The sequence below is a fragment of the Mus pahari genome, chromosome 1 (assembly GCF_900095145.1).
Source record: "Mus pahari chromosome 1, PAHARI_EIJ_v1.1, whole genome shotgun sequence".
Taxonomy (NCBI): domain Eukaryota; kingdom Metazoa; phylum Chordata; class Mammalia; order Rodentia; family Muridae; genus Mus; species Mus pahari.
The window spans coordinates 60,465,616-60,481,884 of record NC_034590.1 but is presented as its reverse complement, the minus strand read 5'-3'; the positions used below and the strand labels follow the sequence as shown (position 1 = coordinate 60,481,884).

General features: G+C 38.6%; 1 protein-coding gene across 1 annotated transcript in view; it reads left to right on the top strand.

Annotated features, from left to right (window-relative positions):
• The window catches only part of Tmem135 (transmembrane protein 135), a 186,545-nt gene that overhangs the window by 72,522 nt on the left and 97,754 nt on the right, over positions 1–16,269 (top strand). Inside the window, exon 5 of the mRNA XM_021194415.1 lies at positions 10,598–10,663. Coding sequence (XP_021050074.1) covers positions 10,598–10,663 — 66 coding nt within the window. The remainder of the gene's footprint in view (positions 1–10,597; positions 10,664–16,269) is intronic.

Here is a 16,269-nt window from a genome sequence, read left to right as displayed (position 1 = left end):
TCTGCCAGTGAAATAAGCTAATTGAAGCCAAACTGAGAATATAAAGACATGTTTATTGTGGGCTGCTCTGTGGGTGGGGTGTTCCCTCATCTCACAGGAGGAAGTCAGAGAAATAACCATGCAGACAGGGAGGCAGGGGAGAAAGAGCTATGCATGCAGAGAGAAAGAGAAACAGGGAGAGAGAGGGAAAGAGGGAGAGGAGGGCGAGAAATGAGAGAGAGAGCAGAGAGAATGAGACACCAGAAAATCAAAATGTGTGGATTATATAGGAAGAGCTTCTGGGGGAGAGAAGGGCTGGAAAGTTCAGAGTAGGGTGCTGATAGGTCAGCCATACTTTATAGTAGGTAGGGACTGAGGGACACTGGGAGAACCTGGAGACCAGGTCAGCTTTGATATGTTAAATAGGCACCTCAGCTACTTGTTCTGGATGTGAAACACAATACTTTGTTTCTCTGTACTGACTCTACAAATTCTTTTAGTACTTTTTATATATCTAACCTAGATAGTCTTTTCATTCATAATCTTCTGCTTCCCCTCTTTTCCATTCCCTTCTCATTTCATTATGTAATTATTGATATCCTAAATGTAACACACACACACACACACACACACACACACACACACACACACACCATCTTCCCTAGTCAATAGTACTACAGTGCCACTGCCTGTGAACTTTATTAGGGACACAACGAAGTAAACAAATGTGCTCTACTGCAAGTTATCTGTGGAACTGCTGTCAGTGCATACTACTTGTTACTGCAGTTAAGAGTCCCTGGGAGCCTCATTGAGATGAGGCACACAGTAGGTGGACCATGTAAAACAGCAGAGGAACAGAATACTGTGAGACAGAGTCACTGTGACAGGTCACAATTCCTCAGTGTCACAGTCCAAAGATAATGCGCTAGCTGAAAATCCAGAAAAAAATCAAATACTTTTAAAATATATTTTTTTATTATTTTATTTATTTACATTTCAAATGCTATCCCGAAAGTTCCCCATACCCTCCCCCTGCCCCTGTTCCCCTACCCATCCACTCCCACTTCTTGGCCCTGGCCTTCCCCTGTGCTAGGTCATATAAAGTTTGCAAGAGCAAGGGGCCTCTCTTCCCAGTGATGGCCGATTAGGCCATCTTCTGCTACATATGCAGCTAGAGACACGAGCTCAGGGGGTACTGGTTAGTTCATATTGTTGTTCCACCTACAGGGTTGCATTCCCCCTTCAGCTCCTTGGGTACTTTCTCTAGCTCCTCCATTGGGGACCTTGTGTTCCATCCAATAGCTGGCTGTGAACATCCACTTCTGTGTTTGCCAGGCACTGGCATAGCCTCACAAGAGGCCGCTATATCAGGGTCCCTTCAGCAGAATCTTGCTGGCATGTGCAGTAGTATCTGGGTTTGGTGGCTGATGATGGGATGGATTCCTGGATGGGGTAGTCTCTGGATAGTCCATTCTTTCATCTTAGCTCTAAATTTTGACTCTGTACCTATATCCTTTCATGAGTATTTTGTTCCTTATTCTAAGGAGGAATGAAGTATCCACACGATGGTCATCCTTCTTGGTTTTCTTGTGTTTTGCATAATGTATCTTGGGTATTCTAAGTTTCTGGGCTAATATCCGCTTTTCAGTGAGTACATATCTAGTGTCTTCTTTTGTGCTTGGATTACCTCACAAAGGATGATATCCTCCAGATACATTCATTTGCCCAAGAATTTCATAAATTCATTGTTTTTAATAGCTGACTAGTATTCCATTGTGAATGTACCACAGTTTCTGTATCCATTCCTCTATTGAGGGACATCTGGGTTCTTTCCAGCTTCTGGCTATTATAAATAAGGCTGCTATGAACATATCCTTATTACCAGTTGGAAGATCTTTTGGGTATATGCCCAGAAGAGGTATTGTTGGGTCCTTTGGTAGTACTATGTCCAATTTTCTGAGGAACCGCCAGACTGAAAGTCCTACTTTCAAAGAGGATATTGAGGGCTGGTGAGATGGCTCAGTGGGTAAGAGCACCCAACTGCTCTTCTGAAGGTCCCTAGTTCAAATCCCAGCAACCACATGGTGGCTCACAACCATACGTAACAAGATCTGACTCCTTCTTCTGGAGTGTCTGAAGACAGCTACAGTGTACTTACATATAATAAAAAAAAAAAAAATATTGACTGGGAGCCGGGCGTGGTGGCACACGCCTTTAATCCCAACACTCGGGAGGCAGAGGCAGGCGAATTTCTGAGTTCGAGGCCAGCCTGGTCTACAAAGTGAGTTCCAGGACAGCCAGGGTTACACAGAGAAACCCTGTCTCAAAAAAACCAAAAGAAAAAAAAAAAGGGAGTTGACTGGGAAGATTGTTCAGTGTTAAGAATACTTGTTACTTTTGTAGAGTTCCTGGATTCAGTTCATAACTGTCCATAGCTCCAGTTTCAGGGGATCCAGTGCCATCTTCTGAACTCTACGGGCACTATGTATGCTTGTGGTAAAAATAAATACAATTTTTGAAAGAATAAACTATCACAGAAACAAATGAATAAAGTCAGTATCAATTCTAGAGCTGTTCAAGAGTTAGCAAGATGAATGTAATTGGAAGTCAATTGGAAGGGAAATGAAGAACCATGGAGGCAAGTTTAGCATGGAAGTTAGATGCTGGAAAAAGAAACAAGCACAGGCTGGAAATGAGTCAGCCAAGCAAACCAAACATCGTGGAAAGCAGAATTAGATGTAAGGGAGCAGAGTGTAAATTTTAGGGATAGAGGGTCACACTGAGAAAATATATTCTGACATATAGTATCAATGAGCATGGCCAACCAATTCAAGACCTCTGTGATACATTTAAGAGGTTAAAGTAAGGTTAAGTAAGAAGGTCAAGCTGAGGGAGATCTAAACTAAAGGTATAAACAGCTTCACAAACTGTCATAGAAAAGAGAGACTGACATCAGAACGTAAGGATTAAGTACCTCCAAATAGGTATGAATAGAGAAGAACCTCTCAATAACATAGCACTCAAGGTGAGAAAAATACAAAGCTAAGAACCATTATTAAAAGCCGTAAAGGAAAAAAACATCAACATACATAAAAGATAAACACCTCAAGAATGACATAGTTGTCACATCACAAACACTCTAAATGCTAAAAAACAAATGGGATGATATATTTCAAGCTCTGAAAGTGCCTAACTACCAGTTAAGATTGTTAGATCCAAGAAGCCACCTCAATATTGATGAAGAAATAATATTTCAAGACAAGTACAAGTTAGAGAAATTCATGATACCAAGCCAGCACTGAAGAAAATAATGAAGGAGTGCCATGTATAGAGAGGAAGGTGGGCAGTACAGCATTTGTGCAATGGTTGGCTACATGTGTTGGGTCTTGCAGTGAGGTAGTATATGACAGACATGTATGTCAAAGTCTGTGTAGAAGTAGGGAATGGTATAACCTTTAAAGTCGCACCCACAGTGACCTACTTTTTAAAAGTAAGCATCACCTCTTGAAGTGTTTAACACCTAAAGTAGCATAATCAGTTAAGGATGAAGAGTATCGTACCAGAGCCCACTGATAACATTTTATGTTTAAAGCCCAAATGCAACCTCCATTCTTAAATGTAGGATATATATTTTCTTTGTAAATTGAATTATTTATTATGACTTATTTCTGGGATTATAATCATGTATAAAAATCAGTCTCAAAAGGAATAATTATTGCATGTTTATATATACCAATATTGATGTTACCTTTGTAGCACCGTGACTCAAAATAGCTGATGGAAAAAAACTGAAGCCAGAGAAAGCCTGTTGGCTCAGGCTTCAGAGGAAGCTTGGATCAGCACAATGGACAGTAGAAATACCAGGTGATGTCTTGTTCACATGACAGCAGACAGGGAAGTACAGCTTAGGCTAGACCCAGGGCTGATTTTAGTCTTCAAATTTCTGCCTGTTAGGCCCCTCCTCCTAAAAACTCCATAGCTTTCAAACTAGCAGGAAGACCTGGAGACCAATTGCTGAAAATATGAGCTTATGGGAGACATTTCTGATGGAAACCATATTAACCACTGTCTGCTTAAAAGTCAAGAGAAATTATCTAAATACAGTCAACATTTCTTAGAACAGGGGCAAGGGAAGGAGGGAGGTTGTTGACTAATCATCTAACAATTATTTACTACATGGGTTAAATTTGTATACTTTCAAAAATATTTTAAATAACAACTCAGAGACCACATTAAGTTTTCTGGTTGAAAAAATTCAGTTCTATAATTGACAGAGCTCTTGTTTTGAAAGAGGATTGAAGTAGTAGAACTCTGTATCTTGTTTTGTGCTTGTAGTTTTGCTTGTAATATTATTTTTTGTGATGATTAATTGAAGAAAATAGGATTATAGGGGAAATAGGTTTTTTTGCTTGGTACCTCTTATTATGCTAAAAGAAGACAGAAACATAGCAAGGTACATGATTACGTCATGTCACACTGAATGGAACATGATAAGACATATATTTACAGAAGTACTCTTCCTTAGAGCCAGACTGTTGCTCTCGATTTGGAAATGAACCATCTGCTTATCATTTACATTCCTGGAGAACTCACCAGCCCACATCTCTAAACAGAAGTAACTTTCCTCATAACCTTGGACTGCCCCTGAGCCCATTGTCTCCATGTGGGTAGCAAGTAGTCCTCAAGTTCTGAATGAAAACAAATTATGACATTTATGATGTCTAAGAAGTTGATTTCATTAACAACAGATTATATTTTCAACATTTGATATTGTTATAATACAGTTGGGACATATTTATTCACACTCTGGTTAACCACACATCCCAAAACAACCAGTATATGAGCACTTACTCATACAAAACATCAACAAACTATATAGTGTGATAAGTTGTTGAGGGGTAAAGATTCAAGTATGCCTTATAAATTTCTCACTTAACAAATGCTGACTTGAACAAAAACAAAGCCAGTGGCAAGTGCAGGTAAGACTCCTTTGCTTGTTTGCCATTGGGTAACTCCTGAGTGTGCTATTTATTTCCTCAGACTATCCAGTATACACCAGAGCTCAGCTGCTTAAGCCGTGCTCACAACCCCAAGCATGTAACTGGAGATGGGAGCTGTGCAAAATTGGAAGCAGTAGAAGTTTTTTACTCAGTGACCAAATATTAATTCAAAATTAATTAACAATGAGGCCAAAGTATTTTGGCAGTTTTTGTCTGTGTTGCCTGTTGTGACTTTCTGATTGTAAACATGTAGACTATGCACTGTGCATGTCATGGCACACAACACTAACAGATGCTGCATGAAATGAGTGTGCTCGTATTCAAGTGTATTGTGTTTTGAATCATACTGTTTTCACTGTACAGTTTTCTGCTGTGGCAGAGACATAATGGTTTAATTATGGAAAGTAAAGACTTGTCATATTTGCCTGTCATCATTGCTCAGAATGTAAACATCAAATTAGTGCATCTTTGCATTGTAGTGTGGTAGAGTGTGTGACTTCAACATCACTGAGTTGATTTGAGTTTTAGAATATCTGTAGACACATAAATGGAGTTGTATTAGGTATCTCATCTGAATCTAAATTGGAAATTCGCATACTTCATACTCAACTCCTCCTCCTCTACCACCACCACCACCACCACCCTCCTCCTCCTCACCATTATCATCATTGTCCTTTGTACATATTGTGTTCTCAGGCATGAGCAGCAGCAGCAACAGCAGCTGTCTGTCCTCTGATGTTACATCTCTTGTGTAGGATCTCTTGTTAAAAGTTGCTGTGGCATCTTCTAGTTGGCCTGTGATTCCTTAGTCCTAGATAGGGGCTGGAGGTGAACCCTCTTCAGCGCTTGCCTGCAGGCCTGATAGTTCTCGGAATTCTTCCAGTGACTAAGTCTTGTCATTTTTCTTCTCTGGCTTTATGTGGATTTTTAACCAAATGCTGAGCTTTCTGTTCTATTTTTACCATTTCCTTTGTTCTTACCCCACTTTTTCTCGGTTTCTTGCTCCTTTTGCTCCTTCAGCTGTCTTCAACATCACTAGAATTTACCAAAGCTTGGGGCAACAAAAAGTTAGTAAAAATTCTTTTATATAGCCCACGTTTTCACTGTAAGGATCTTCAGCAATCAGCTGCTCTTATTGCATAGTTTTCTGGAGCCATGAGTTGAATGTTAACACACTCTGTGTGGGTCTGGTACTTGAAAGTCCAGCTAGCTGTTTGACTATGAGATTTTTGGTCAGGGACTACTAATATAGCAATGGAGAGTCCAACATTGCCAGTTTGGGGATTGGATTGTTCCAACTCACAACACTTTTGTATATTTGCAAGAAAATGTACATCAAAAGGAATCATTATACTAGGAATTGAAAGAGCTTATTACCACTTTTGATTTCTCAGTGCTTTAACAGGGTTTACTATCCACGCAGTGCCAGGGACAGGCAGGCCTCTTTTCTCTGTCTCACATCTCTTACTTCTGTACTTTTGAAAAACATGTTAAGAACGTCTAATAATAGTGAGTTAGAGAGTTTTTCTAGTGGTTTCTCTTACAGAAAATAGGATAAAAGCTTGAGTATTAGAAACAATAGGAAAAACAGTCAAAAGCACATGTGAACTTGCCCCTTCCAAAGTAGCTACTGGCCAGTTACTCATCCAAAATTACTGAATGAAAATATTTATAATAAGTTACACATGAAAACAATGCTTAAATTTAACTATTAAAGGTATAACACATTAAGTATAAAATTCTGAAAATTTATAATTCAGGATTTAATACATGAACGGTATTGTTAATTTTTTTGATTATTTTTGTTCCTTTTATATTATGTCTAATTTAGAAGTTATAAATTTCCATAAAAATGTGTGAAAGCATTTTATGCTTACATGTACATATGCATATAAAGCATGATACTTCTGTAGTTTCAGCTGACCTTTGGAGTTGTAGGACATATCCCACCCCCTAGGTAGAGAGCACCAAATGGACAGAGAGAAATATTAGAAAATCAAGGATAAAGAAAATCCCCTGAGATTACTACTGCTGTTTCTTCTCTATACATTCCTATAGATGTTTTTGACACTCCCACATGCACACATAGGCACATACATTCACAGTCTTAAACTTAGATACATCTAGGATCGATGAGACGGAATTTCTTATCTAGTATTGTTATTAAAAAGCAGTCTTGCCAGGCGGGGTGGCGCACCTGCGGAGGTAGGTGGATTTCTGAGTTCGAGGCCAGCCTGGTCTACAGAGTGAGTTCCAGGATAGCCAAGGCTACAGAGAGAAACCCTGTCTCAAAAAACAAAAAACAAAAAACAAAAAACAAAAAACAAAACAAAACAAAACACAAAACGCAGTCTTAGCCGGGCGTGGTGGCGCACGCCTTTAATCCCAGCACTCAGGAGGCAGAGGCAGAGGCAGACGGATTTCTGAGTTCGAGGCCAGCCTGGTCTACAAAGTGAGTTCCAGGACAGCTAGGGCTATACAGAGAAACCCTGTCTCAAAAAACAAAAAAACAAACAAAAAACAAAAACAAAACAAACAAACAAACAAAATAATAATAAAAAGTCTTTCTTGATAGTGTTTTAAAACAAGAATTTGTAGATATCTACCCACCCATAGTCACATAGGAAATGTCAAATAAACGGTTAGTATTAATCGTCTTAGGTGGAATGAAAACTCTAGAAGCAGTACATTTTTAAAAGCAGTTTTCTGTGAGAGAGTTATAAGTACTGACAGTCTTCTATCCCATCCATTTCCCTCCCACACTTGTTAGCACTGGCTTAGGTACAAGTAAATTAAAACCCTTTAGGTAGAGGTCAGAGGAAAGTTACACACTCCAGTGCTTTCCAATAGAACCCAGGGCAGCTTAGCCTTACTGGCAGAATGCTGTTAGATTGAGATGTACTTAAACCACTAGTGGCAAGAGGTGACAAGTCAGTTGATTTGAGTACTAAAGATGAGATTTGGATAAAGTTCATTTGGATACTAAAGAAAAGGAATTTTGTCTTCAATTCACGTCTCCCTAGATAGCTTTCTCTTTTATCTGTGATTTGAGACATAAAAGTAATTTGATCTGGTTTTGAGAAACCATTGTTTACTTTATCTCAAGTGATTGCTTGCTACATCCGCCTTTCCATGCTTCCTCTATGAAATCACCTTCCTGAGTTGTCTGGTTTTAACAGAAACTGGAAGATGTATGGCACACTGGCATGCCTGTCACTGAGAGTAGAATAAAAGCAAATGCGTCATTGGTGACAGTTTTACAAGTAGATCTTTCAGCTAGTTTTATGTGCTTCAGTAAAATCTATCGGTGAACTCATTGATGTATAATTTATGTTGGGAGTATGTGAATAACTCCTTTCTCAACAATGGTCTACTTTGAATCTCTTACCAAATTATATTGAAATTGTGCTGTATTTTTGCAACTTAGCCGACTGTCCTAAAAGATTTCAGTTTTAAAATTTTTTTTTTGTGTTCACATTTTGATGTCAGCTCCTCCATGTCCCAGATCTATGTGTGTTGGCTTCTGCATAGGAACTCTAAGGATTGTAACCTCCCATCTAAATAAATGCAGAAAAGGTTCTTCTTATTTACAAATTTCACTTTATCAATTGACAGTCCTACTCATGCCCCATATCCCTATGTGTAGACTTGCTTTGCTTTGACAACTTGTAAGCTGTCTGTCTCCTTTGTTGTAATTCTAGATTTAGTCCAACAGCAATGCATGTTTTCCAGCCTCTGCTGGACTTCATTCCCAGGCCAACTCCCTCTCTTCCATCTCCTTGTTATTCTTTTGCATATATTATGTACTGTCACCCTGCCTTAAAGTAATTTTTGTCGTTCTCCCAAGATTATTCTGTCTTTATTCAGAGAGAAAAGAGGAGCAAAAAGGATTTGATGAAGCAGAGATAAAGCAGGGAGGAGGGAGAGCTCAGTTTTATTTATGTTTTCCTTGTTGCACCATTTATAGAGTGCTGTGCATACTTGTAACTCCATCCTCTGCAGGTTCATTCTTGCTCAGTCTCTATACTACCTCTGTTCCTCCTTCCTTTCTGGCCACTCACTTTCTACCTGACCATTAAAAACTTAAGATGTAGATTTAAAAAAATACTGTGACCAACTCAAAGCCTTAGGTCTGGGCCTGGGTAGTAGTAGTTGAGCTGGTTAGTCTACCAGGTCTCCTGCACCTACCTGCACCACAAGGATGAGCTCTCCAGCACTGCCCTGGCTTGCTTGCTCAGTGTTGCAGCCAGCAACACATAGGTAGATCCAGCTCTCCTGCTCTCATGCCTTCAGGGCTGGCTTACCTGCCCATGCCAGCAGGGCTAGCTCTAGTGTGCTGCCCATGCAAGGGCTGGCTTGCGCTTGCTCTCCTGACTGCTGGAGCTCGTGAAGATACACATCTGAGTTTTTAATGGTTAAGTAGGGTCTCCATGACATAGGGCAAAACCAGGGTAACCTCTGGAGAGGAGTCCTAGTGAGGATCCAGTATTGCTAGTGTAGCAGAAGCCAGAGGCCTCAAAGTAGACCCAGTCCAGTGGATGGCTGTGAGTATCCACTTCTGTATTTGCCAGACACTGGCAGAGCCCCTCAGGAGACAACTATATCAGGCTTCTGTCAGCAAGCTCTTGTTAGCAGCTGCCATAGTGTCTGGTTTTGGTGGTGGTTTATGGGATGGATCCCCAAGTGTGGCAGTCTCTGGATGGTCGTTCCTTCAGTTTCTTCTTCAAACTTTGTCTCTGTAACTCCTTCCATGGGTATTTTGTTTACTCTTCTAAGAAGGATTCTGAGCTTCTGGGCTAATAGCCATTTATCAGTAAGTACATAGCATATGTACTCACTCCTCCAGATCCATCCATTTGTCTAAGAATTTCATAACTTCATTGTTTTTAATAGCTGCGTAGTACTCCATTGTGTAAATGTACTACATTTTCTGTATCCATTCCTCTGTTGAGGGACATCTGGGTTCTTTCCAGTTTCTGGGTATTATAAATAATGCTTCTATGAACGTAGTGGAGCATGTGTCCTTATTACATGTTGGAGCATCATTTGGGTATATGCCCAGGAGTGGTATTCCTGGATCTTCCAGTAGAACTATGTCCAATTTTAAACTCAGGTGACAGAAGATGCTGTTGAAAATGTGGAGAAAGAGGAACACTTCTCCATTGCTGGTGGAACAGCAAGCTAGTACAACCACTCTGGAAATCAGTTTGGCGGTTCCTTAGAAAATCTCTGACATTTCTGAATTATCCCCACCCCCGTGTATTGTAAAGTAGATAAGTGGTTTGAATGAATTCGTTGGAAAATAACATTCAGAATAACCAGCAACTTCTGAATTGCGTACAAAATGTTGTATTTTGCTAAGGTTACACCTCTCTTAAGTGAACATATTTGAAATGCTGGCACAGAAGGATGCAGCATGTAAATAACTTTTAGGAACCTTTCACATCAGGTCTTTAAAGTCCGGAACCTGAAAGCTGCATTCTGGGGATAATTTAGAACTTGTCACTCTTGAAGGTACTGAGTATGTTATAGTATTGTCATTTTACAGTTTTGGGTGAGATATATAGTTGTGTACACATCATACATTTAGTTATTCATATCTTTTTATTTATTCACAGGCCACAGAAACACTATTTAGAATGGGTGTTGCAAGAGGAACCATCACAACATTAAGAAATGGAGAAGTAAGATGAGAATCTTGATATCGTTATGACTTGTTTATTATTCTTACATTAATTTTGCTTAGCAGTGTTTAAAATATATACTGTGGGGACGGTAATCCATGATGCTTTCTTTGTATAACAGAAATACTCAGTGGACAGAACATTGTACTTGATTTGTACATCCATCATTGCTTCGCCTTAGTGGTATCAGAGCTGAGGTTGAAAGTGAATTGCTGAGTCATTTAATCTCTGGCTCCTAATTTCTTTTACTTTTAAGAGAATATAAATTGTACATAGACATTTCAGTGAAAAAAATCATTTGTCCTTTATGTCAGAAGTAGGATTCTCACCCACACCTCCAGTGGAGCCACAATCTGAACTCAGTGCCTTAGAACTGCCATCTTGACAGCTGTGCTTCCTTTTTATGCTATGCAGAACTGCTACTTATTTCCTATGATAAAATTTATAATATTTAGTCTTCATTGGCTAGAGAAAGTGGGAGGGGGAGAGATGTGTTTGTTTTTTCTTACTGAGTCAGCTCAGTTAAGTTATAGGCTATAAATTTTGATGTTTCTATATGTCCCTGTCAGTTAAAAATAGTCTGTCACCTGGAACAAATTTCTCTTTAAAAATTATCAGCAGCCTAATGGCTACCCTGTCTTAATTTCCTCCCTCAATAAGTCATATTTAGGTTGCAAATGAATGTAATTTTGTTGCTTTATTCTGTTTTACTATAAATGCATAATGATAAAATATAGTGTTTTCAATCCTGGAGTTAAGTCCTTTGTTATTTAATACAGTATTTCTAATCGAGTAAGTTCAATATTTAACAGTGGAAGAGACTAACAGGTAATTGGAATTATATACCTGTATGATTATAATTTGGGTTGACTTGTATATTTGTTCATTAAAGAACAACCATGCCATCATTTAAAAATCCCTAAATACTTATTTGTATATTGGCAAATCACTATATTATTTTAACATATTTTATTGATGAAGAAAGACTTAATCTCCCATATCCATAATAAATGTATGAATGCTGTATTTATAAAGGAAAATATCTGCCTAGAGAGCCTGACAGTGAATTTCAGTTTTATTAGTTATTTTATGCTTATTCAGAAGGGCTCATATGCACTTTTGCACTTTATGTCTTGTCATGTAGGAAGGCTTTCTGAGCAGTTATTTGAGTGTGTCAGTATACTGGGTATATGACCTTACTTTATTGAATGGACAGTAACTAATATGCTGGGTTTTCCCTTTTTACTGGCAGTTACTACATCCGACCAACCTGGATTAACATTGGACCAAGTTCTTAAGCACTTTGTCTGTTCTTAAAACCAGTAAAATACACATTAGCTTTTTTATTTTGGGTGCTCTGAAAATGGAATGTGTCATTTTATTAAGGAAATTATTGAAGGGCTTTGAATACTATGTTACAGATTAAATGTAGGAAAGACATTTTGAACAGCAGAATGCTATGTTGTGTTTTTTAAAGCTCCATGGTAATCATATATGGAAGAAATTATACTTGTCATATTACAGATAACATGGAGGCTCAGTGAAGTTAGGTATTTCGCCTGAGGTCAAGTAGATAAGACATAGGAGAGCTTGTATTGGAACCACAGTCTCTAAAATCCGTTCTTTCCCCCATACTATTTGCTTCAGTCAGGTTCCTGTAGACAAGAGCTTTCTAGTGATCAAACAAGATCATTAGTGATCATATTTGAATATTAAACAATTCTATTTTTGATAAAACTTCTAAGATTAATCAGCAAACATTTTTTATATATTCTGAATTGCTCCTTTTCATGTGTATAGAAAGATATCTGGCTTAGCATAAGTAGGAAAACAAAGTATTTATTCCTTTAGATGTTGAGCTAACTGAATAGTCACTTGTGGCAGATTCTTTGTAAAATCTATAGTAGCTTCTTGGCGTAATTGTATAACTTAGAAAGCAGATCGTGTTTTGGGTAGGTTTTAAAAAATGTGTTTGTCGGTTCGAATGGTGGACTCTTCTCCTTAGTAAATAGTAACTGGCTAAAAGGTGAAACTTTTGATAATGCTTCAGGAAAGCTATAATACAGTATTCTACCATTCAGTTGTGTCTGTAAGATGAAAAGTATACTGTTATTAATTATAATATAAATATCTGTGTTTTCTGATGGTCTTAGGTGATTTCTGTTAAATGGCCATTCAACCCCATCCCAAAGGGGTTGTGACCCACAGGTTGAGAACCATGGTCTTTAGCCATGCTGAATTGATTAATCTATTGTGGCTTTATTATTATTATTATTTTTTTTGCAGAATTTAAATTAAGAAAATCATCTATTTACTTTAATGAAAAGTCTCACTTTAAAAGACAGTTTTGGACATTGCATTTGATATATTGGAGGGATTGATTTCCTGACCAGAGATACTTATTCATGTTCTTTCATTTGGGAGTCATTTGTTGATGACGCTGTATGACTGACATTCTCTCAGGTGCCTATCATCTGCAAGTTAGCAAAGTTGGGCAACAGCTCTATACTTGGTGAGGATGCGTGCTAATCTAGCAATAACTTATTTGGGAGGCATATAAAGGAATCAGGAAATACCTACTTAGCAATCTTCAAAAATCAGGTGTAAGCAAGTCTGTGGTTTGCAAGTATAAGTAATTTAAATCACAGTGGGATTCAGTTAGTGGTTTGCCAAGGAAATGCATCTTTACCTGTGCCTTTATGATAGGCATGAGCAGGACTGAAGGTGAAGATGTTGAAAGACAGACACTCTGAAAAGAAGCAAGGTGAGCCACTGGGGATACATAACTAATTGGAGAATCCAAGAGGATGAATGTTTGCTGAAGTAACATTTGTTGAGGGTTTATATTCTAAGCACATAATAAATCTCATTTATACACCAGAACAGCTTTCTTCACAAAGCATTATTAGGAGAAATGAGAGAGAACACAGATACACAGATATTGATGGGTGTGGGACCCAGTGTGTGTCCGTGCTACCCAAAGCATTCCACAGAAGCAACAACAGCAAAATCCGGAAAACCCTAAAATACATTTGTAGTCATATAAAACTCTGAACACCAATGAAAAAAGCAGGAGATGTACTACTTGATGTCAAGTAGGCTGCAGAACTACAGTCATCAAAACAGCACATACTCGTGTAAAAACAATATGTAGACCAGTGGAGGGGAGCCTGGAAGTAAACCCACACACTGACAGCCTGGTGATGTTGACAGGGATGCAAGTAATACACACAGTAAAGAACAGCCATTCAAGAATGAGATGTTGCAGAAAAGTGAAACAAGGCTGCCATCTCTCACCATTTATAAAAATCAAATACAAATAGACTAAAGACTTTATTTAAGCCCTCAAACTACAAAACTCCCAGGATTCATAAGGAACTCCTGAATCAGAGGAGCAAGTCAGCATTGATGGGTTTGGGAGCTAGTATATGCCCATGCTACCCAAAGCATTCCACAGATGCAGTGAAGTATTTATATGCTAATAACATTCTTCAGAAAACTAGAAAACAAGCAACAACAACAAAACCCAGAAAACCCTAAGATACATTTGGAGCCGTAGAAAACTCTCAGTACCAAAAGGTCCTGTCCCCGGAAAAAACCCAGTGAAACCTTAGTAAAATGTGTACAGTGAGTACTGGTGAAGATGGAGACATGACCCTGATATACACACTACTGGTGGGAAAGCAGATTACTACCAACACCGTGGAACACTATGGAGGCTCCTCAGGAAAACGACATGACCCAGCAGTCATACTCCTTGATACATAGACAAGGCAAATGAAATCCACATGTTGAAGGGGCATGCATATCTCTGTGTTAATTGTAGCATTCTTTGTAAAAACCAACAAATAGAATCCAACAAATAGAACAGTACCTACCTGCTGAGGAGTGGAAGAAGGAACTGTGTCTGTATGTGTCAAAGAATATTACTTGACGATGAAAATCAATAAATCCTTCAATTTGTGACAACATGTAGAGAAGCGGAGATGAGTGACATAACAGAGTGTTGGGCGTCCCATGTGTCTCACCTTAAATCATTAAAAAGTTGATCATACAGGAACTGAGAGTGGATGGATGGTTGCTTGAGGGGAGGGACACAGTGGAGGAAAGAATGGAAAAGCTTGAACAATACCGACTAACCTACATTTAAATAGGCGGGACAACAATATGAACTAACCAGTACCCCCAGAGATCCCAGGGACTAAACCACCAACCAAAGAGTACACATGGTAGGACTCATGGCTCCAGCTGCATATGTAGCAGAGGGTGACCTAGTAGGTCATCAATGGGAGGAGAGGCCCTTGGTTCTGTGAAGGCTCGATGCTCCAGTGTAGGCGATTGCCAGGACAGGGAAGCAGGAGTGGGTGGGTTTTTGAGCAGGGGGAGGGGGATGGAATAGAGGGTTTTTGTAGGAGAAACGAGGAAAGGGGTTAATATTTGAAATGTAAACAAAGAAAGTATCTAATAAAAAGAAAAAAAAAAGAATTTCTGGAATGCTAATGCCCAGTAGTGTGACAATAGATAACAGTAATATACTGTATATTTAAAGATTCACAAGAATCTTGAAGATTGTTACCATAAAGAAATGATTAATGTTTGAGAAGAGAGGGATATTTAATTTGATTTAAAAATTAAATAATGCAGTCGTATCTTGATGCATCACTTTTTGTGCACTCTTTAATATGTACAGTTTTTATATTTTAGATATCAATTAAGAATTACAAGAACTGGTAACTTAATTTTATGCACTTAGCACTATTTTTGACAAGAACTTTTAGGTTAAAAAAACAAACCTTAAATTCCCTTGAGACTTTCTATATGAATATGTCACTGAGGCCATAGTACAGGGGTTAGACCCATGTTCTCCTGGGCTTAGGCAGCCTCTTGCCACCAAAACCTGCATCTGAGTAGACCCAGTTTCTCTTTCTGGCTTTCCTAGTTGTGTCTTGGGGTAATATAATTGTGCCCACTCAATTAATTTCTTGCAAATTGGTATTTCGAGTTTAGAGAATGTGGGTTAGATGAGGTTTATGGTTCTGGATAGCTTTAACATTTTCTGCTTCTAGGAATATGTATATGTGCTGTCTGCCTCATACATTCAAGTTTAGGTTACCAGCCTTGCTTGTCCATGAGAATTGCTTTGAAATGCTATGAACTTATAAGGCTGGGCTAGTCTAGTATATACGTCTTATTTTTAACTATTGACTCATTTCAGTGCATAGCTGCTTCTCTAAAACATCTTGAAATGTCTTTCATTTTCTATTTTTTGAACTTAAGAAAGATAATAGTTGAAGATAATATAAAGAAATAACACAATACAGAGTGTATTTTAAAGGTTTACTACATAGAGAATCCAGCGGTATGATTTGTTGCTGATTTGACAAGGTGTTTATGGAGTTTGACCCTGAATCTACTTGTGGCATTTGTCTTAGTGTTATTTCCTGTTGCTGTGAGAAAATACCCTGGAAAAAGCAACTTAAGACCGGATTTACTTGGCTTCCAATTCCAGATTATGGTCCATTGTTGCATAGAACTTAAGGCAGCAGGACCTTGAAATGGCTGATTGCATCACATCCACAGAGAGAGAGAGAGGGGGGGGGAGAGAG